Source organism: Limanda limanda, chromosome 4 (genome assembly GCF_963576545.1).
Source record: "Limanda limanda chromosome 4, fLimLim1.1, whole genome shotgun sequence".
Taxonomy (NCBI): Eukaryota; Metazoa; Chordata; class Actinopteri; order Pleuronectiformes; family Pleuronectidae; genus Limanda; species Limanda limanda.
In genome coordinates this window covers 15,761,990-15,784,233 of record NC_083639.1, presented here as the reverse complement: position 1 = coordinate 15,784,233, position 22,244 = coordinate 15,761,990, and the positions used below count along the sequence as shown (strand labels likewise).

The window sequence follows — 22,244 nt, the reverse complement described above, 5'->3', positions numbered from 1 at the left end:
ACCATGCAACTTTTATCCACTATTATATGGCAATAAAATGGCCTTATGTAATTTGGAAATTTTCCCCATGAGCAAAAATGTTTGAATGACAAACAGTTAGAGATTGGTGTGAAACCATCTTGGCTCAAGTATCATATGCTAGCCTGCACTGGCCAGCTCCTACAACTGCCGCTCGGCAGTGAGGAAGCTTTCCAACTCTCACACAGGAAAATTATTTGGAAGTTCACCCTTATATCATCCCATCTCAGTTTACTGGCTGAACTTCCTGTTGACTCTCGTACTTCCTCTGTGATAAGAAAGTCGGGTAGACCCACTGCCGTAAACGTGCAGTGTAAATTGTACAATAGCAAAGTGATGCCGGCATGAAACTGTTAAATAATCAAAACTAAGAAAACACGGATGCTTTGCTGGTGGTCCAGTGAGGGGGTTCTGCCTGCGCTTCGAAATCAAGAAAAAGGAAAAAAATGAGACTGGCGTTCAGAAGTTCTGTTGCCATGTTTTGATTAGAATCTGACTTAATTCACTTCAGTTTTGAGAAGTTCCACTGCCCGGTTGTTGCACTGCCTTCTTTTGGTATGTGTGCTCCATTTTTTTATGGCTGGGTGCCAGGTTTACCTAGCCTGAACTCTTTGCCCCCTTCTCTCTTCCCTCTTCTGTAAGAGGGGAGAGAGAAAAAAAAGGGACTCCAAGCCTTGTTCATTTGTCAACCCACTCTTTCAGCAACAATAAACAAAGGAGAGAAAGAGGCAAGAATCTATATTAACAATACCCACTTCCAGAAAGCCAACTCACCTCATGCATCTCCGCATTTGAAGGCATAACCCACAACTTTAGTTTTATTGTAAACACACCCTCATGACAAACATTGATTTATATCATGTCTTATTTTTCTGAGTGAATGTATTTCCCCCTTCAGCCCTGCATCTTTGTTTACACGTGCCCTCACTCCCTCTGGCTCCTCTCTCCAGGACACAAACACAGACAAAAGAGGCACAAGCTGAAGCGACGGCCAGCGGCAGAGGTGAACACTGTGTCCGAAGCAGTCCAAGTGGTCAGCGCCGGTGTATTCGGTGACGTGGAGTCGTTGAGTTCCAGCCTGGTCGGCGATGCTTTACTCAGATCAGAGAGCAGCGGCAGTGCCAGCGCTAGACCATCAAATGATAGCAGTGGTGACTCAGGACCTCACAGGAGATCAAAACGCTTCCTCTCCTACCCGCGCTTTGTTGAAGCCATGCTGGTGGCTGACAGCAAAATGGTGGAGCATCATGGCAGCAACCTGCAGCACTACATACTCACATTAATGTCCATAGTAAGTCCTGCTCTTTTGAATGGTTTAATTGCTGCTAACAGAGACTGTTTGGCTGGTGGAGGTGGTTGGCTGGGAGATTAAATTGTGCTTCCAAGTGTGTGTGTGTTCCTGCACATGAACAGAGAGTACCTGTCTATGTGACACATTGGTGCACTAAATGTACGTACCTGTCCTGCTTTGCTGTATGTTTTGGGAGTTAGTTCAGCGGCCTGTGGAGGAGGGCCAATGGAGGGAAAGGGCAGCCTAGGGCAGCCTAGGGCAGGGGTAAACACCACTTTCAAACGGCCAGGGGGAAGAGAGGGCAGCTCCAGGGAGAGTCTGTCTGACAGCTTGATGAATGTTAAAAAATAAGCTCAGGTATGTCACATAGACAGCATACTCGCGGCCACTCCAAATACCAGCTTCTGCAGGCGTCTGGGGCTGGCTGAGATGACCTATATTCTCTTCTTGGCAAAGGCTGGCCTCTCCACAGGGGCTTAGGCCATTATCAACTTGATCCTCCAATCAACCAAATTCCCCGGCTTTTGCTTTTATACTGCGGCAGGGGTGTCCATGAAAGATTCAGACAAAACATACATTCTCCCATGCCAACTAAGCTAACATCATGAGAATAATATTAACTAATATGAATTATGTCTTATTTTTTAAAGTGATTTCAGAGGTTTGAGGTTGTGTGGTGTTCCTACTTTCAGGTGTCTTCCATCTACAAGGACCCCAGCATTGGCAACCTGATTAACATTGTGATTGTAAAATTAGTCATAATAAACAATGAGCCGGTAAGAATACAACCTTTGCTTTAATATCCATACTTATATACTTATCAGTTGAATGGCAACTGTTAATACTTTTGTTTTTGTGTTTCTCAGGAGGGTCCAGTTATTTCATTTAATGCACAGACCACTTTAAAGAACTTCTGCATTTGGCAGCAGATTCAGAACAGTGTGGATGACAACCACCATTCCCATCACGACACCGCCATCCTCATCACCAGGTGCCGGAACAATATCAAAATGTTTTTTCCCTGAACACTGTTATCATAGCATATGTTTGAAACAGGTTTTTAGGTCTTATTTAATCTATCCGGTGCGTGTTATTTTGTAAAGTGCCATTGAACATGACCATCACATCATTATCCATGTGTTCACCTCAGGCAGGACATCTGCAGAGCAAGGGATAAGTGTGACACCTTAGGTAAGTGGATTTCTCTTTAAGAAATAACCACAACCTAATCTTTGTATTGATGACATTATATGATCCTGATGAAAAATTATGCTGGTGTGAATGAGTAAAACTCATCCTGATCGTGTGTTTTCCTAGGACTTGCCGAGTTGGGCACTGTGTGTGATCCATACAGGAGCTGCAGCATCAGTGAGGACAACGGACTGAGCACAGCATTCACCATCGCCCATGAACTTGGCCATGTGTAAGTACAGCATGTCTCCACTCACTATTTACCTCAAGTACTGTCATCACAACTCCCAAGTGAAAGTTTTGGGTATGCGTAGAGCTTTCTAAGAATCCACAAATGCCTCACCAGCAGATGGAGATCAGAGAATCTTACACACACAACTTACGTACATTCCTTCCTCTTTTCGCAATCATTTCTGATGCTTTTGTTTGTATTTGATCACATCTCTTACTACGATGTCTAGCCTGCCTTTCATTTTGAGAGGGAAAGACAAAAGATTCTATAATTCTGAACATAAGTAAAACCTGTGATTGCTGGCCACTGACCTTCAGCATAAACTGCATTATACAAAGCCGTGAGTCCAACCAGAGCTGAGGGGTTTAGCCTGCGATAGTGGCGACTGTTACTGGCTTTAACGGTCCTCATCATGTCTAACAAATGCTCTTTCTAACCACTAAACAAAAAGTAGGCCTCTTGAAATCCATGTTTATCCACATCGAGTGATGACATAATGCTTGGCGACTACTTATTCCCAGAGCCCAGTGTTATGTGGTACCTGTCAGGTGGGGAGCTGAGCGGTCAAAGGGGGGGCTGTGGGCAGTGTGGTGCTGTACCTGTGCACCACCAGCTGGGATCATATTTGTTCACCCTGCAGAGGCTGAATGCTCCCCTTATTCCCACTGTGTTCTGATGTTTAAGTATTTTCCTCCGCTTTATCTAATGTGCAGTGTTTTAGAATTTAATATTGTGGAAATATGAATTTTCAGAGGCAAAAGCCAATACTGATATTAGTGATGGAAATTATTCCAACGATGTTGTTATCGAACCCTTTTACCAAAGAAATGTAACTGAGGTTTGATATTTTACAGTTTCTACATCAACTAAATAAAAACAAAACATAAATACTTTAATTAAGAAAACACAAATGCACTTCTTTATACATTGTTTATTCAGCAAAAATCAAAGTTTTCATATCGGTGTTTACCGGCAATCAGAAAGGCTGGTACGTCTTTAATAGGCCCATTTTTAGTTGCATGTTGCAGCTGAATACCCCTTACTTCACCCTCCACTTCCAAACATGAAAGAGAACATGTGGTAGCTTCAGTTGTCATCAAAACTCCAATGTTGTTTAGTTTTTCCAGTGTGTACTGCTGTAAAAACATGGTGGCCTCCCTAGAGAGGACATGCTCCCAATGTAAATATAAAGTATTTAAATGTAAAGACCTAATTCTAGTGTAAAAAAAACTCGGACAATTTGGATGAAGCATACATACGAAAACATCACTTTTTACATTTTACATTTATTTCTGCCAAGAGATCCCTTTCTCCTAAATTTTACACACTGAACCTTAAATGTATTATTTTGTATAAATATCTGAGCCTTTATTTTCTGTTTCCCCCTCCAGGTTCAACATGCCTCATGACGACAGTAACAAGTGCAAGGAGGACGGAGTTAAGATTCAACAACATGTGATGGCTCCCACGCTGAACTACAACACAAACCCTTGGATGTGGTCCAAGTGTAGCAGGAAGTACATCACAGAGTTCCTCGAGTATGTCACACTCTTTTCCTCAGTATTGTTCCAAACTTGAATGTGCAGTAGATCATGTAGATAAAGCTTTTCTGCTTTAATGGAGAAATCAATTAATAACTTATTCTGAATCAGGTGAACATGACCTTATACGCTCCGGCCAAATATCTTCATAAAGATGCTATATTTAGAAACTATTGTAGAAATATCACAAGTGTATTTGCAGAAACACATAGACATGCTCACAGAGTGTGTACTGTATGCAGTATGTCCCCTTTTAGGAGCAATTGTCAGAAACACAAATAAACTCAGTAACAATTCCTCGGGGCTGTCCCAGCCTCTTGTCTCCTCTCTTCTAAAGACTCCTCAATCCATTGAGAAAAAACAGACTACAGCTTCTGAAGGAAAAACTATCTGGCAACGATTCACTTTTTTTTACCTACTACTCCTGAAACGATCAGCCCCAGCAGTAAAACCAGTCACCAGTTTTATAGTTGTGCTTGATGGGTGTAGTGGACTGAATATAAACAGAAACCTGTCAGGACACAGTGTACTGTACGGGTTCTAGATATGTACTGAGTCTTTTTTCTGTCTGTGTCTCTTGTTTTTCTCTTTTTTCTTTAAGTCATTTTATTTTTATTTCTTAATAGCACAGGATATGGCGAATGCTTGCTTGACGAACCCGTTTCTAGGCCTTACAGTCTCCCCCAGCAGCTGCCTGGACGGATATACAATGTCAATAAACAGTGCGAATTGATATTTGGGCCGGGGACGCAGGTGTGCCCTTATATGGTAAGTGAAGCCAGTGTCCTGAAAATAAACTGACATGCTGCACATGTGGGTGTGTGAGGGAAGCCTGTTGTGTTGTGATCATGTGCTGCAGACGTCTTCAGTTCAATGTGAAGCCCTTAAAGTCAATCGCTGTGTTTAACAACATACTTATAGATCTTTCTGAGATGCAAACAAACAAGAGTAGATTAATATGTAAGACAATACATTTTAAATTATGTTCAAGATAGATAGAATCAAGCTGGAATCATTACATCAAACCGCCAAGCTATTGTACATTCATTTTGAATTTTAAAGGGATTTTGCAGAAATATCTCCATATTACATTTGACACCTGGAACTGGGAAATAGTTTTCTTGGCACATGAATCCACCCAGACTGAAAGGTCAAACAATCGACTGGCTGAGAGACATTTGGCAAAAAAGCTGATACAGTAAATTCAGTCTGTGGTATCACTTTCTGGCATAGTGTTCGATAATGAGGGTTACGCTGGATCTCTGCCAATTTGAGTCCATATATTAACAGAGTTGTCTACACTGTGCTTATTAAACATTACATTTATGTGCATGCATATGTGTGTCTGTGTGTTTATTAGACTCAGTGTCGGAGGTTGTGGTGCACCAGTCCAGAGGGTGCCCAGCAGGGATGCAGGACCCAACACATGCCGTGGGCAGATGGCACAGATTGTTCCCCTGGAAAGGTAAAAGTCATGTGGAACTAAAGACAGATGATTAGACATAGTTTTTTTCTTTTAAGTATGATTCATTTTAAATCTTCCAGATGCAAGACAGAAGGGATGGAATTGTGTTTTATTTGAGAAAAAGCTTGGGATGAATGTCTAAAGGGATCAAAGTTGTGAAATGTTTTAACACTCCACGGGAATACCACATTTTATCCATTACACGATGGTGTCATACTCATATGGCTCTGTAATGTGAGCTTACTATCCTCACTACAGTTACCTTTTTTGATCTCTCAGCTTTTGCAGTGACTCATGACCATAAAATTGTTCACAGGTGTTTAGATACAAAGCAATGACAAAATGACGAAAGGATTGTTTCCAAACATTTGCCACTGAGACATTTAAAGTTGAGAAATTGCACTTAACTGACATGTTAACTGACACGTTATGTCGTACATGATAGTCGCTTTCGAGGTGACAGCCTTAGTGTAGCTTTTAATTAGAATTTTCTCACAAACCCCTTGTTTCCTGCCACTAAGACTGTGAGCACTTGAAAGCAATAAAGATACACACACATGTTGAAGCCTTTTGGTGTTTACACCAAACTCTCGTCCCATGCTAAGCCTGAGTGCACCACACGAAAAACACTTAATCTGGGGTCTGTTTGTTTAACAATGTAAGATTATCTTCCTGTTATGAGCTGAGATTTATTTATTGATCTCGAGTGTGACGTTTTCCTGTCCTCAGTCCAGCCAGACACAGCCATGAAACGTCTTATTCGGTTACCCTTTTTTCCATTTGCCTCACTTTATAATTTCTCCCAGATTAGCTTCAAAGAATGGGAGATCAGATAGAAGTGTTGCCAGTTTTATGGATAATATTTCATGCGTTCACTCTGTCTGTTCTGTGCCTTTTTTTTCCATTTTCTGTCTTCTTTGTTTCTTTCACCTACCTCCATCTCTCCCTCTTCTCCCATTCTTGCTCCCTTCATTCTTCTATCGTCACTCTTTTTTCCTCAACTCTCTCATTACAGCACTGCAAGCATGGCCTGTGTATAGCCAAAGAGCACGATGCCACACCTGTGGACGGGGCATGGGGAGTTTGGAGCCCTTTCGGTACCTGTTCACGGACGTGCGGCGGAGGCATCAAGGTCGCTGCGCGCGAATGCAACCGACCTGTGTGAGCAGTCCCTCTCTTTGTAGTTATGCATGCCTAGTAGACCTTGTCTCCATTTTTGCTGCCAAAGTCAGTGTTCCATAGATCAATCTACCTTGAGGAAATTCTTTCCATAACTCATGTTCATCAAGACAGGCAGATCTATCAGGCTGTCTCCTACCAATTTGAGACAAGCTAGCTGGTAGGCATGCGTGTTAAGGCTAATTTATTCTTCTATTACATACCAAAAGAGTTGAGTTTCTGACAACAACAAACACAGCATTAGTGGAGGTTGTTAGCGGATGTTTGTCCTTGTGCCCAGGCAGAGTAAGATCATATAGATTCCTGTTGTTTCTCATCAACTCACTAAGTCTCTCCTCATTAAGTTCTGCTATTGTTAAAGACTCCTCCTTGTGCGCATGGTTGAATTATTGACTACACTGCCCCCTGAAAAATTCCACCGGTACTGCTGTTTCTGTTGTTTCTTCCGTAATAGTAAGCTTTCAGAGTACATGCAATAGTACGGACAAAATGAAAGCAGAGAACGGACAGAAGGCTTTGTCCTTTTATGTATACTTAACCATTATTAAGCATGAGTGAGCCTTTACATGTAACTTGGTGACATAGACACTTAAACGGAAAGAAGCCAGGAATGCAAAAAAGGCCTTTTGTGGGAGAGACGGACTCCTGCTGCTGCAGAGTTTGGCCTCTGTAACCTAGTGAACTTTTTAGATGTACAAAGAAGCTACAGGACACAAAAAAGGAAAGGGAAAACCCAAAAAGCATTATAAAGTGTGCTTTAAGACATTTATTAAAGCCACTAAACTTCTTTGATTTCACTCCCAGGCCCAGGAATGGAGGAATTTATTGTGTTGGTCGGCGGATGAAGTTTCGTTCCTGTAACTCTGAGCCCTGCTCAAAGCAGAAGAAGGACTTCAGGGAGGAGCAATGTGCTGCCTTTGACGGCAGGCACTTCAACATCAACGGTCTACCTCCAAATGTTCGCTGGGTGCCCAAGTACAGCGGAAGTGGGTCACCAGCAAAGCCTCCTTTTTCCAATGATGAGTAGATACAAAATGAGCTATGCATTGATATCTGTTGGTACTAAGTATTTCTCTCTGTCATTTTCATCCTCTTTCAGTCTTGATGAAGGACAGGTGTAAGCTGTTCTGCAGGGTGGCAGGCAGCACGGCCTACTATCAGCTCAGGGACCGGGTCATTGATGGCACGCCGTGTGGACCTGATACCAACGACATCTGTGTCCAGGGCCTGTGCAGGGTGAGATCCTTAAGCCTTTTGAACTTCACAATATACGACTGCATGGTTCAAATTCATATGTACAGCGACTTTTGGTATCACAAATATAGTTTCTGTCGAGGACCACTCCTGCATGTTGACTCAAAGAGTGGATATAAATATCTCTGCATCCTTCAATAGGCAGTTCAATCCTTTGCCAGACCAGACTGTGTTTACGTCCCTTACCCCTTGTGACAGAAAGGTTTTAGTTTGAAAGCTTGATTACTAACATATCGTGCATCATCGTCAGTATGCTTCTTGAAACAAGCAGTGGGCTGCTCTTTGTTCACTCTGAGCCACACACAGTGCTTTGGTTAGATTGTGGTTCAAAACGTTTCCCCTCTGGTCTTGGCATGTGCATTAAGATCTGTGCTGTTGCAGTCAAGCTAAGCTCTTCATCCTTGATAGAAAATAAAAAATGTCTCTTGCTTCAGCCAATTACAAGCAGGAACAGCTTATGCCATTTCTATTGTGTGATTTTTTTTATTTATTTATATATCTTTTTAAAGGGAAATTTATTTCAGATGGGTGTAACTCAATAAGTTCTTTTGCAATTATTTCAAGGGTCAGTGGGTTTGACTCTGGCTTAATAATCACTTTTTCATCAAGAAGTGAATAAGTTGATGCCAAATGGAAGACGGTTTATGTGACATGTTAATGATGCAGCAATTAACTTTTTCCTTGAAACTGTAGCATCACTTTTTTTGAAGATCAGTCCGACATATTTGTTTTTGGAGCCTACATATCATTTTAGCTGCATGTTTAAATATCTTCTCACTATTATTCTCTTTCTTTCTTTTCAAACTTGTCTTCCACTTCCACCTCCCTTTTTCCTCTTTTCTGAGCAGCAAGCAGGCTGTGACCATGTATTGAACTCAAAAGCCAGGAGGGACAAATGTGGCGTGTGTGGAGGTGACAACTCATCCTGCAAAACTGTGGCAGGCACCTTCAACATTGTCCACTATGGTGAGCCACAGTCCCTCCCTTTGTTATAGCAAGTCACATTGCTTCAACACATAATTTATCTGTGCTCAGTCATCAGAATAAACATTGGCCGTGGTGCTCTCCTGTTAGCAAGGCACAGAGCTCGGTATATTAATGTTTTAAACAAACTACTTTCTCATTTGCAGGCTATAACGAAATAGTGCGAATACCCAGTGGTGCTACAAATATAGATGTGCGTCAACACAGCTACTCAGGGAAACCAGATGATGACAACTACCTCGGTAAGATGTCATAAATTTATTTTTAAAGAAATAACTATTTCTGCTTTTGAGCTGCATGTTTGATCTCTGCCTGTCTGTGTTTGTGGATGACAGTCTTCAGACTTGTGTGTAACGTCATGTACTGCATAGGAGTTAGCCTTTAGTGTTAATATACCCAAGTTAGGCCTGTCGATACCATTCCCGCCAGGTCATTAGTTTATATGCTTTAGTGTGTCTGTATACAGTAGGTGTGTGTCTGTATATGTCTGTTTCTGTATCATACAGTTTACCTGTCTGTCATTCTGGATATAACTGATTTGTCAGCTATTCGTATACATGCCTTGTTGACGCGAACGTGCTAATACTTGAGCTGAGACAGCCCTCTGGGTACCATTCCATTAAGGTCAACATGTGTCTCTAAATGTCTTGTTATTGTTATTATCTTTCATTCTCTATGCCTGTTTGTTCGCCTGTATGTTTAATTATATGTCACTTCTGAATATGACCTTTCAGTTGTCATCATTTATTCTGTCTGTATTTATTTGTGGATGGAAACAGTCATTAGGGGCCCAAAGTGGGGACAATTTTGCTGGAATGAGGGTCGATTTCCAAAACATATTAGTGTAATGTGTGAAATGGCGAGGAAAGTTAAAGCAGGAAATTAGCTCCATAATCACATTAGGGTGAATGAGTGCAGCAGACTGGCTGTTAACAGAACATGATGCCCCTGGATGGGATTCTCCAGGAACAGAGGGTAATTTGACCCCAATAAGGCTTGACTGTTGCCTTCTGCACGTGCCTCATGAACATTTTAGCCAAAGTGATGCTGAGTTGCCCTGTCACATGCCAAAGACAGATCCATCAAGGAGATTTTGTTTTCATTTGTTTGTTTGTTAGTTAGCAGGATTATACAAAAAAGTCTTTTTAATTTTAAAGTTTTATAATGTCTTTAACATTACAATATTTATTGTCAACAGTTGCTGTCACAATACTTATATTAGTAGTATTAGTAGTATTATACATATTTTCTTCTATTTTGTATATTTGTACCAATTAGGCAACACTAGTTTAACTTACTCTTCATACGGCTCATTGTGATCCTCTGTGTCAGTGTGACCAACTACAGTAAGTTCACGGTTTCTCTCTGACTCCTTGCAGCCATATCAACTAGCCGTGGAGAGTTCCTGCTAAATGGAGAGTTTGTGGTCAGCATGTTCAAAAGGGAAATTAAAGTGGGAAATACCGTCATCGAGTACAGTGGCTCTGACCATGTCATTGAGAGGATCAACTGCACTGACCGTATCGAGGAGGAGATCATTGTCCAGGTAAACCGTCACCATGGCTTAGCATTCCAGATTGGAAAATGCAAGCAAGATGAGTTTAGAGACCTTAGCAGCAGTGAATCTTAAAGTGTGAGACCTCTGCAGGCTTTACTTTTACTCCTGAAGATGTGGACAGTCTGTTGCCCATAAATACCCATAATCTGACTGCAGTATAAAACATACAATATTGTCTGAATCTTTCCGTAGGTGCTGTCTGTGGGGAACCTGTACAACCCAGATGTCAGGTACTCCTTCAACATCCCTATAGAGGACAAACCTCAGCAGTTCTTCTGGGATGCTTATGGGCCCTGGCAGGAGTGCAGCCGCCTGTGCCAAGGTGAGGGGGAGGCACAAGGGGTTGGCAGGGTGAGGTGATGGGCGTAGCCAATGATAAATGTAGTGGTGAGTGCAGGGATGAGGAGATATGTGAACCGCTGTGCCAGAGGCATAGGGGAGAGCAGATTGTCTGGCTAAACTTGACAAGCCCATGCTAGACCTATAGGTTTGGAACAAGTGATTAAAGCTCAACTTCAGAGTACGCTGTGGCAGATGGCCGTCTTTGGCATGAGTGTGGATATGTCGGGGTGTGTGGGTGTGCAGAGGCGGATTGCAGGTAAACTCGAAAACCCGCTATGTGTTATGACTCAAGCACTTTATTTGAGAATCTCTTCATCCGCCTTTTGACACTGCCCTGCGTGAACAACCTACAGTAAATTCCAAAGAGAAACCAACAAGTTCACACAGCAGGATAAACAGCAAACTATGTAATTCCCTCAGCACTTTTGATTCTCCGATTTATATGGCTTTTCTGCCAGCCCGGGACACACTAAGCTCTCAGAGTACTGAGCTGCAAAACTTGGTAACATGAGGTACCGATAGCGAATCTCTTTCTTGGGGCCACATGATGTTTAAATCTCTCTCTACCCTACTGTACAGAAGTTGCATTGTGATTTAGTGCAGGCTTGTCCACACGAGAGCCAAGGTGAAGCACACATACCCGTAGCTTCTGGTATTCTCAGTGATGCTGTAATGATCTACATTGTGCTTGAGCAAGCTGTTGCCTCCGATAACTACTTGCAGGATCTTGCAGAAGCTTGAATCAGGCTGTGGAAGGTATTTTATAAATAATAAAAGGTTTTATTTAAGGATAGCATTATGAAACCACAGATTGCAACGTTCTTCATAGATGTCTATGTACCCCCTGTAAGTTTCTAACCAAAGAACAACTTATTTATTTATTATTTAAAAACCTGAATATGCGACATAAAACAAAATCAAACAACCATATAAAAAAAAACAATATATATACTGTATATATACATGAAAATATTGCTGTGGATTCAGTATTTCTGCTTAGAGACTTTAACTTTTTAAATTTACTAACCGTCCAAACTCTCTGTCATTGGGTCTCATAGGAGAGCGGAAGAGGAAGATTCTCTGTAGCAGAGAGTCAGACAGGGTGGTGGTATCTGACCAGAGGTGTCACGGCACAGCCAGACCTGCCGTCATCACTGAGCCCTGCAATACTGAATGTGAACTCAGGTTGGTATTACTAATGTAATCATCCTTCATTGCTCACATGAACCAGTCAATGAGTCTTTCTTCACATGGGGATTTAAAACAATTATCCTATCACCTTTGACACAGGTGGCACGTGGCCCGTAAGAGTGAGTGCACAGCTCAGTGCGGTCTTGGATATCGTACCCTGGAAATATACTGTGCCAAAATAAGCCGTACAGATGGCAAGACCCAGAAAGTTGATGACCGCTACTGTAGTGGTCAGCGCAAACCTGATGACAAGGAAGGTTGCCACGGCGACTGTAACCCGGGTGGCTGGGAGTACTCGCCTTGGTCAGAGGTAAGATCGTTGGGGATTTGCGTTGATCATGGGTTGCGTGTATGCTTATACTTGCTGAAGTTGTAACGTGTGCCGCAGTGCTCCAAGAGCTGTGGTGGGGGCAGCCGCCGTCGAGGGGCAGTGTGTCGAAAGGCAGCTGAGGCCGGTGGCGATGAGAGCAAATGCAGTCAAAGGGACAAGCTGACCGTCCAGTCCTGCAATGAATTCCTCTGTCCACAATGGAAGACTGGTGACTGGTCTGAGGTCAGTACTGTTCTTGTTGAGGAAGTCTGATAACTGCTGCTCATGTATAGTTATTCCAATAAAGGGACTGCATAGGTTCAGCACATACACAACGTTACATTAAATGTTCATATATCAAATTGTAGTTTGATAAATCTTGTGCCTACATATTAATCTGCGAGTTATCCTCCTCACACTGGTGTTTACGTAGCTGGTTTAACTTTGTATAAAGATAAACAGAACCTAGTGTAAATACTGTAGTATAGTAAGCCAGCAATGATCTGGGTCCAATGTAAAATCACAGTGTTGATTGAGCACTCGGCTTCGGGAGAGTTGTTCCCCTCCTTCCTGTACAGTGAGTGTTGGGAAATTGGTGATTGCAGGGTAAGATTTTGCAAACTGCTGCACAGATTACACGCTGGAGAGCGGGGAGCTTTGGGCTGCATTCCAGAAATGTTTCCCATCTCCCATGTGGTGCAGCTAAATACCGATACCTACACTTTACTGTATGCATTCTGTGAGCAATATACTCAAAAAACACTCCCTGTTTTGGACTGATAACAACTAGTCATCATGTCATATACTGTTTACTCATTTTGAACCCTGAAACATTTGTCCATCAGTGCCTTGTTACATGCGGGAAAGGCTACAAGCACCGTCAGACGTGGTGTCAGTTCGGCGAGGACCGTCTTGACGATCGCTTTTGTGGCTTGTCTAAACCTGAGTCAGTGCAGACGTGCCAGCAGCAGGAGTGCGCATCTTGGCAGGTCGGACCCTGGGGACAGGTGAGTCACCTTCTTGTAAACAGCAGACACTAGTGTGCCCTTTGTGCTACGCTGTCCAGTAAGGGCAATTGTGGGGTTAGTGCTGATGCAGTGGTACAGCTGGTTGATAGATGATATTAAGCCAAGCTGCTTTTTTTTGTGTGAGCACACTTGGGAACATTTTAATATTCAAAAGCTATGGGTTTTAAGGGAAGTCTTGCTCTTGTAGGAAGCTTTGTAAAGGTTAATGCATACATGCATGTGTCTGTGTTTGTGTGCATGCTTAGCTTCAGTTGTGTGTGCGCATAGAGAAGCGAACAACCAAAAATGTTAGACATCTCTATGCAGCCCACCCCCAACCCCCATGGCAAATGTTAAGGTATATTTGAAGTTGTTTAATGAAGCGTGTTCAAATGGTAGTTGAAGTCGCCGCCACACAAGTTTGACCCTGTTTCATTGGAGGCAATGAGGCAGAAGAGAACGCAGGGTAGTACCCTCTGACTCGCCTGCAACGGAAAGAGGACAATACGATGTAAATGAGCTACGGTTCTTCGTGAAGTTGACTTTTGATTTTTTTTTTGTATCTGCATGAAACTAAAGAATGTTGTCAGGGAAGTGGAGGAGTAAAATTACCCTTTCTTTACTCGCCTACCCTGGTTTGCAATTTTTGATTTGTTTGTGTTTGGCGGTTGCTTTGTTGTTTTCCTCTTTTCTTGCATTCTTTTTGTCTTTTGCTCAATGTTTCCCCACCGCTCCTTTTTTTCCCCTCTTTAAACCCAGTGCACTACCTCGTGTGGGCCAGGCTACCAAATGAGAGCGGTGAAGTGTGTGGTCGGCTCTTATGGTGCTGTCATGGATGACACTGAATGTAACGCTGCCACCCGACCCACCGACACCCAGGTAAGGAGGGGGTTCTCTCCCTTCTTTGCATCCTTTCTCCCTCTCTGTAACATGTTTGTTTTAGTTCTCTCAGCGTCCCACAGTCTCTTAATCTCCACATCGCAGCAACAGTTATTCCAAGGTCAAGTGACAAACTGATTCATACTGTGAGGAGAGAAGATAGCATCCGTATTAACACACACTGCAATTGAACAGACACAGATAAGCACACACACCTCATGTCCACCTGAACTCAATAAAGCTATGCTGTCTGATGTAGTCTGGTGGAGAGAGAAACAGAGGGGAAGGTGTTTACCGGCCTCATCATCCTCATGAAGAGAGATACAACTGAAGACCTCTCAGCTCAAACGCTGCAGGACGATCTTACAGAGTTACTCTTCAAAATACTTTTTGTGTAAGATGCACTTAATGTTGGGCAGAAGTCAGGTGTATCATAAGAGTATTTAGTCTTAGTTTGAATCTTGTCCATACCCTCATTTCAAAACACCCTTTAGCTGTGACGGCTGTTCTTGGACACTCAACTACAAACCAGTTAAGATAAATATCACAAGTTACATTTATTGGATGAAAAATTACTAATTTACAGAGCAGTTTAGTTGAAAAGTCAATTTACAGTTTTAAATATTTGGCACTGTCTCCTACTCCTTCTCCATGCAGACTGAAAAATTTGATGTTCATGTGTGTAATATGTGGATCTGTACTGTTCTCACAAACACATAGACAGAAAAACCAAAGGAGCCTATTTTGAGCTGAATGATGGTTTTGTTTGATCAGCGTTGGGCGTAAACCCCCTTTAGAGGGCTGAGCATGCAGACCCAGGATGAGGCCCCCCTCTAGTAGAAGCGGCACTTAATTCCGGTGCCTGGGCCGACAGAACCAGTGACCCTGAAGCAGTCGCCCCACCTTGTTGTGATTCTAACCAGCCAGCCATGAAGTTGGCCAACAGGCCGCTTGTCCCACTGCAGACTGCCACCAGGCAAGGCACAGAAAACGAGGGAGAGATAGACGGATAGAAGTCCTTCTGAGCACAAGGAGTAGAGAGGTGGAGGCTTTGCTCAATATTTCCCTCACATAGTTCGAAGGAAGGCTCAGCACTTCTGAACACTGCTGGAGTCACAGTATTTGTACAGCTACAACATTAAAGCTCCAGCACGCACCCTTACACACAAAGTCACAGACTCATCAGAGACTATGTCATATATTAGCAGTTCATTCAGAATTGACATCTAAAATGTGACCGACTTGGAAGTGTGCGTAGAGCTACTACCGCACACCACCACAAGGCCTATTTGTTGCTATTAGGTGGCCGAGTGAGGAATGTGGAGCCTGCTCAGATCCTGTGTGACCTGATTAAGGCCCTCATTCCTAGAGACTGGGGGTCAGAGGGCACCAGAGGGCATGAGGAGAAAAAGAGGAAAGGGCGGAAGGTGAGGGACAAGGGGGTGGATTAGGGGTGGAGTTTGCAACCACGCCAGCATGGGCATTGGAGCCCTGAATACCACTCCACTGTGACCTGTTATGACAGGGATCAGGGCTTTATGCTGAGTGGCTTACTGCCACAATCCATAGTTTGAACTGACGGGGCGGACCCTGTTAATGTTGTTTTGGCAAGGTGGGGGGAAAATGTTGATGGGAAACACAACTGCTCTCTAATGTAGAGCCGAAGGAATATAGTTTAAGTTGTTAATGACTGTCCCATGTCAGGGGAGCTATCTCTGATATTCATGGTATTTTGTGGCCAGGGACAGATGTTGTTACAGTATATTCACTTTGTTAATCGCTGCATAAACGGGTGTATGTGTCCTTCCTTCCACAGGACTGTGAACTGGCTCAGTGTCCCAGCAGCCACCCTGTTCCCCCAGGGACCAAAGTCCCCTCCCACCAGGCCCACAAAACCCAGTGGCGGTTTGGTTCCTGGACTCAGGTTGGTTGTCCTTTCGTATCCTCAGTTTGCACAGTTTGTTGGTTTCCAGCCTCTTAACCTTTCTCATCTGCACACCAGTGTACTGCCAGCTGCGGCAAAGGTACAAGGATGCGCTATGTGAGCTGCCGGGACAACCAGGGCGGTGTGGCAGAGGAGTCAGCTTGCGCCCACTTACCCAAACCCCCTGCCAGAGAAGTGTGCTCAGCAGTGGCTTGCGGACAGTGGAAAGTGCTGGAATGGACAGTGGTAAGAAAACCACCTGTTATAATCACTTATTCACTTATATCTGACCCAGTTAACATAAGTTATCTCAACATGATGATCTGTATGAGCTCACCCAATGTGGTAGAGAAGAGTTTCAAATGAACATTAGGAGAGGAGTTTTCCTGTAGAATCGAGCACTTCCCCTCAGATCTGCATCTAATTATACTGACAGACAGCCCTGTTGATTAACCTAAATTGGGTCAATACTGCCATCCAGATGTTTTTCCTCCTACAAGTTGTATTTCAGTATTCTCTACATCATTTTTCACCTACACTGACAATAGGGTGTGCACATGCAATTGTAGAGGTCTGCAGGGAAGCTGCAGCTGGAAGGCAAATGTGTGCAGAGGTTTGGAGTTGGGTTGGAATGAGGCTAGAGAAGCAGTATGTGTCTTTCTATGGATGTGAAGACAACGTATTGTTCAATGTTTCAGAATTGTGAGGATGTTTAGATTGGTCCACAAAACTTTATTTGACTGCTTGAAGGTTAAGAACTGGTTTTAGGTTTAGCGTGTCAAGGAGCAACAACACGTGAGTGTCCTCACAACTTTAGAAAGACCACTGTGTGTGTGCATGTGTGTTTGCGTGTGTGAGTGAGAGATAGAAAGTTGGAGTGAGGCACTCTGGAGCTGGGAGATGCAAGGGGCTGTAGAGAGGGGCTCCGGTCTTGTTTACAGATGTTTCTCATCACAGTCCTAGTGATACAGTACAGCTAGACTGCAGGTCTGGTCACCACATACACACACACACACACACACAAACACACACACACACACACACACAATTGCACATGCACATACACACCCACACGTATACAAAGCCAAAGACACTCATTGACCCCTAAAAGGAAATGGTTCATCCCAAGGCTAAAAACGATTTGAGCGGCCTATCCCAGCTACAAACACACACACACACACACACACACACACACACACACACACACACACACACACACACACACCCACTCGACTTACTAACCAAGAGCAACATAACTTTATCTAGCAGTGACAGAACACTCCAATATGACAGACTTTTGTTATTGTGGTACAGATGACAGTACGTTATCCAACAGCTTTACTTAGTGCAACATCATATACACCAGCTTTATGTATAAGACCATCTAACTGTACCTATGATCATGTGAAATCCATAACTTTTGACAGCACACTGTAAACCCCTGGACAGAGTAATCCCAGGCAAGGCTTTAGACCAGACAGCTGTTGCACAAGTATAAAAGATCACCTTATACAAGCTATAGAGTGGTCTGTGCTAAGATTTGTGTAAGATCTATCCTGTGTTACTTAGGAAAAGGAACGTTTATTTTCCTGGGTCCTGTAGGAAGAACTGCTTTGTCAGGCAGTCCCGAAGTCATGGCAATGTCCTGCATGTCCTCTTTGAATGGAATGAGATCTGTGTCCACATCCTCAACACTAAGTCATATTTCAGTTGGTCTTGGACCTTCGTTAGAATGTGCCTCCTCATTGTTTTGGTCGGTAGAATGTCTGGTCAGTTTTAAAGCATGTGGCATCAAATTCCATCTAAATATAATTATCATTGTTCTGCTGGTTGTCTCTGTTTATGGCCTCCACCAAACTATGGGGTGGTTTTTCAACCTAGAAACAAACAGCTGTGGTCAACACCTCCACATCTGAGACAATAGGAAACACTAAATTGTGAATGAATTTCTTTTCTTTCCCTTGTATATACTGATTTTCTAGTCTTATTGACCACTCAAAGCCCTTGACATTACATTCACTCTGCGCTGCTACATGCTTCACACCATTTATTCCCTGATGGCACAGTCAGGGGCAATTTTGGGGTGTACAGGACTTTCAGGACTTTCAGTATGTGGTGAAAAAGAAGGAATTGAGAAAAAAGGGATCGAGTAAACAAATATGCATGTTTCAAAGCTTAACATTGATTCTTTTTTTTTGAAGAGCACATGAGCTCACTTCCCTTGAATGAAAGATACAGATACATGTACATTCAGATACAAGCTAAATTAATATGTGAATAGAAAAGGTACACTAGGTCGTTTTTTAAATAATTTCTACTTTAAGCTTGTATCTAGATCTGAGTCCTTTGATATTGGGTATCTGCTGTTATCCAATACTTATAGCCTATTTAGAAATATTTAGATGTCGAATATTGACATCGGTATATCTGACACATTGAAAAAGCACAAGCATATAGTTTATAGTAATACATAGTAAATTGTGTCCAGGGATAAATTACTGATATGATATGAATGAAGGTTCAGCTGGGAGATGCCAACCCTGACAGTGATGAGAGCCTCTAGAAAAAAGACGTCTCACTCTGTTGGATTTTCTTCACTCAGTTAGTTGTTCAGTAGTGTTTCAGAGTGGAGGCTCTGCTTACTCAAACTATTTTTAACAATTGCTTACAGACACAGACACACACAAACTCTTAACAGCTTAGTTTGAATAGTAACAACTGACACAGGGGCGGTGTGGCCTAGGGGGTACAGTGGGCGTTCTCCAACAAGAAGGTTGCTGGTTCAATCCCCACTCTTCCCCATCTGCATGCCGAAGTGTCCTTGGCAAGATACTGAACCCCTAAATGGCCCCTCATAAATGTTGAGTGTACTAAAAATGTAAGTCGCTTTGGACAAAAGCGTCAGCTAAATGACATGTAATGTAATGATATTTCCAACTGCCACAACCATTCGTTCATTTAACAGGGAAAGTGATGCTCAGAAACGGCAAAAAATTTGAAGCTGCAGCTAATTGTTAGCATTGGAGCTAATTGAACCAACTTTTTTCATTGATTACATTGGTACAGTGCAGTGCATCAAGGATATTGTGTCATATATCCTTGGTCTGAAAATAGAAACAACTTGACATTAAGCTCCATGTTAATTGGACACGTGTTTCTAACTACTTTTTACACGTCACACACATCTGTGTTGAGTTGCATATGCAGGTGTTGTGGTCAAATGGTCGATCCATTTGTTTTTGCCTGCATTCAGATATTTATTTGCATTGGATTTATACGGATCATTGATATCTATGCACTGTATTTGTGTGTGTGTGTTTTCAGTGCTCGGTAACCTGTGGCCAGGGGAAGACGACACGGCAGGTAGTGTGTGTCATCAGTGACCAGGAGGTGAATGCTAGTGAGTGTGACCAAGACGATCGTCCTACCACAGAGCAGGACTGCGCTATGTCTCAATGCCCGTCCCGCTCCAGTGAGTCCCGACCTTTGCCGTCCTCACCAAACGCCAGCACCAGGAACAACCTGCCCCATAGCCAATCCCACCAATGGCGGACCGGACCCTGGGGCGCGGTGAGTTATCTTAATGTGCACTCAGCAGCATCACAGTGTTTGAACCTTTGTGCTAAGTCTTGTGCAGCTAAACTTTTGACACAAACATTAGAAGACCAGAGAAGTTTTGAGCAGCAGCACTGAAATGATGATGTTTTTTGTATGATCCTAATAATAAGAAGTTGCTCACTTGTTATCATTGTGTATTAGGTAATCTCTGTTGATTCATGGAAAAATAATTAGAGATTGGTAGAATTATCCAAGTATCCATATACATTGCTTTTGTGACCTTTGGAGCCTGGCTAGCTCGTAACCAGTTTCCTGTCTTTAAGCTAAGTTAACCAGTTTGTGGCTTCAGCTTTATATTTACTGAACAGACATGAGAGGTTTGCACAGAAGAGTTTTGCCTCATCTTGTTCACAGCAAGGAAGTGAATAGGCGTAGGAACCAAAATATGGAGCATTTCCTTTTGGGTGTCCAATGAATTCGTCCTCTAGATATTTCAGTCATTTTATACAGTTGGTGAGCCAGTTATTTTTTCCTTGCAGTGTGATACTTAAAGTGACGAAGATGCTCAATGTCATTTGCCTTTTAAGGACATTGGCCTTGTCCATTGTGACGTAACAGGATTGTGTGACCCAACTTCCTCAATAACCCCCCCCCCCCCCGCCCCCTTCCTTCAATCTCGTTCTCTGTATTGTTCAGCTGCTTTTAAAAAACTGGGTCAGTGATAATGTCAAATGTCCAAAAATATGTTTGACCTTAAAATAAGTTTAGGAAGCAATCACAGCTATTTCTGGTCACTCTTCCGTCTTCTGTCCCGGGGACAGCAAACGTTGTCGCTCGTTTGACCTAAGACGAATATAACATAGCTGATTTTTGTGTGTGTGCTGGTCATTTGTTCCAGTGCATTTAACCTACCATTTAGTTTTATGTTGACAAAGACAGCCATGAGTTTAGCCTTGCTGTTTGTTTAAATTAAATGTATATCACACACAGCTATGTTCCTCTGAGGACTCATTAACACCTCCTTTTTCACTCAGCATCTGTTTGTGAGAACCACCTGTCTGACCGTGCACATTCTTCTCCTTTTAACACCAGTGCTCCAGCACATGTGCAGGAGGTTTCCAGCGGCGTGTGGTTGTGTGCCAGGATGAGAACGGCTACCCTGCCAACAGCTGTGAGGATCGCAGTCGGCCCAGTGAGCAACGATCCTGTGAGTCAGGGCCATGTCCGCAGTGGATCTATGGCAACTGGGGAGAGGTAAGACAGACACCACTTTACTCTACATGAGATTGCACCTCACCGTGGCCCAGGGATAGATACATGTGGAGCTAAGACAGTAAAGTATAAACTCTGAGATGCTCATTAGTGTTTGAATAATTACTTTGACTCAGAGGTTTACAAATCAGAGGTTCTCCATTTTCTCTTTTCATGTGGAAAATTGTTCTTTTGGGGTGTTATTTATTTTATACCCCCAAACCCCTTCCCCATACCCACCTGAAAAACACGACCTCTCCCCTCTCCGTCTGTCTTCAGTGCACAAAGCCATGTGGAGGTGGGATCAAGACAAGGCTGGTGGTGTGTCAGCGTCCAAACGGCGAGCGTTTCAACGACCTGAGCTGCGAGATCCACGACAAGCCACCAGATCGCGAGCAGTGCAATACTCAGCCATGCCCGTCTAGCCCCCACTGGAGCACAGACCCCTGGAGCTCGGTACGCTCATAAAAAATACTTTACATCTTGTTTTTCAACCTCACGTTTTATTTCAAATACCTGTAGTGTTACTCTTTCACAAACAGTCTTACAAGGGCAGAATGACTATAGTGTGTTTGTGCTGGAGAAACCACACTCCCACTCTACTCTAACTTCTAACCCCCCACCGCTTCCCGCTCCCTCTCTGGCTCCTGTGATTGGTCAATGTATCCTCGAGACATTCGTAAAAGTTGTTTCTGTTGCACTTCAATGGCAAAGACACACTCGCCTGCAATATGCCAAAAAAAAGTCATCATCACAAAATGCTCCGGTGACAGTTGTGACCATAAGAACATTTTTTCTTTGTCAGTCCTAGTTACCATAAAACTGTTGATGAGCCGTGTACTAGTACGTATTTGAAAAATTCAGGATCACTTCGTATCACAATCAAAGTTAGTTTTGTAAAATATTGTTTTAAAGATAATTTATTAAGATATTTTTTCTCTTTTTCTCTTTTGTATATAGCATTAACTTTAAAAAGTGATTTATTTTGTGTCTTAGCTCTTTGTATTCGCACATTTAGCCAATCGTTGTTCATATGCAAATACTGATGAATGTTTTTGTATATCAGGAA

At 42.9% G+C, this 22,244-nt stretch overlaps 1 protein-coding gene across 1 annotated transcript in view; it reads left to right on the top strand.

The window, feature by feature from the left end:
• The window catches only part of LOC132999899 (A disintegrin and metalloproteinase with thrombospondin motifs 9-like), a 43,681-nt gene that overhangs the window by 3,322 nt on the left and 18,115 nt on the right, over positions 1-22,244 (top strand). Inside the window, exons 4-28 of the mRNA XM_061069699.1 lie at positions 969-1,309; positions 2,002-2,085; positions 2,176-2,300; positions 2,460-2,500; positions 2,627-2,732; positions 4,124-4,270; positions 4,900-5,041; positions 5,634-5,738; positions 6,754-6,899; positions 7,722-7,903; positions 8,017-8,153; positions 9,020-9,137; positions 9,302-9,397; positions 10,535-10,701; positions 10,906-11,035; positions 12,114-12,240; positions 12,346-12,556; positions 12,635-12,799; positions 13,402-13,563; positions 14,323-14,442; positions 16,259-16,366; positions 16,445-16,612; positions 19,691-19,936; positions 21,017-21,178; positions 21,455-21,631. Coding sequence (XP_060925682.1) covers positions 969-1,309; positions 2,002-2,085; positions 2,176-2,300; positions 2,460-2,500; positions 2,627-2,732; positions 4,124-4,270; positions 4,900-5,041; positions 5,634-5,738; positions 6,754-6,899; positions 7,722-7,903; positions 8,017-8,153; positions 9,020-9,137; positions 9,302-9,397; positions 10,535-10,701; positions 10,906-11,035; positions 12,114-12,240; positions 12,346-12,556; positions 12,635-12,799; positions 13,402-13,563; positions 14,323-14,442; positions 16,259-16,366; positions 16,445-16,612; positions 19,691-19,936; positions 21,017-21,178; positions 21,455-21,631 — 3,713 coding nt within the window. The remainder of the gene's footprint in view (positions 1-968; positions 1,310-2,001; positions 2,086-2,175; positions 2,301-2,459; positions 2,501-2,626; positions 2,733-4,123; positions 4,271-4,899; positions 5,042-5,633; positions 5,739-6,753; positions 6,900-7,721; positions 7,904-8,016; positions 8,154-9,019; positions 9,138-9,301; positions 9,398-10,534; positions 10,702-10,905; positions 11,036-12,113; positions 12,241-12,345; positions 12,557-12,634; positions 12,800-13,401; positions 13,564-14,322; positions 14,443-16,258; positions 16,367-16,444; positions 16,613-19,690; positions 19,937-21,016; positions 21,179-21,454; positions 21,632-22,244) is intronic.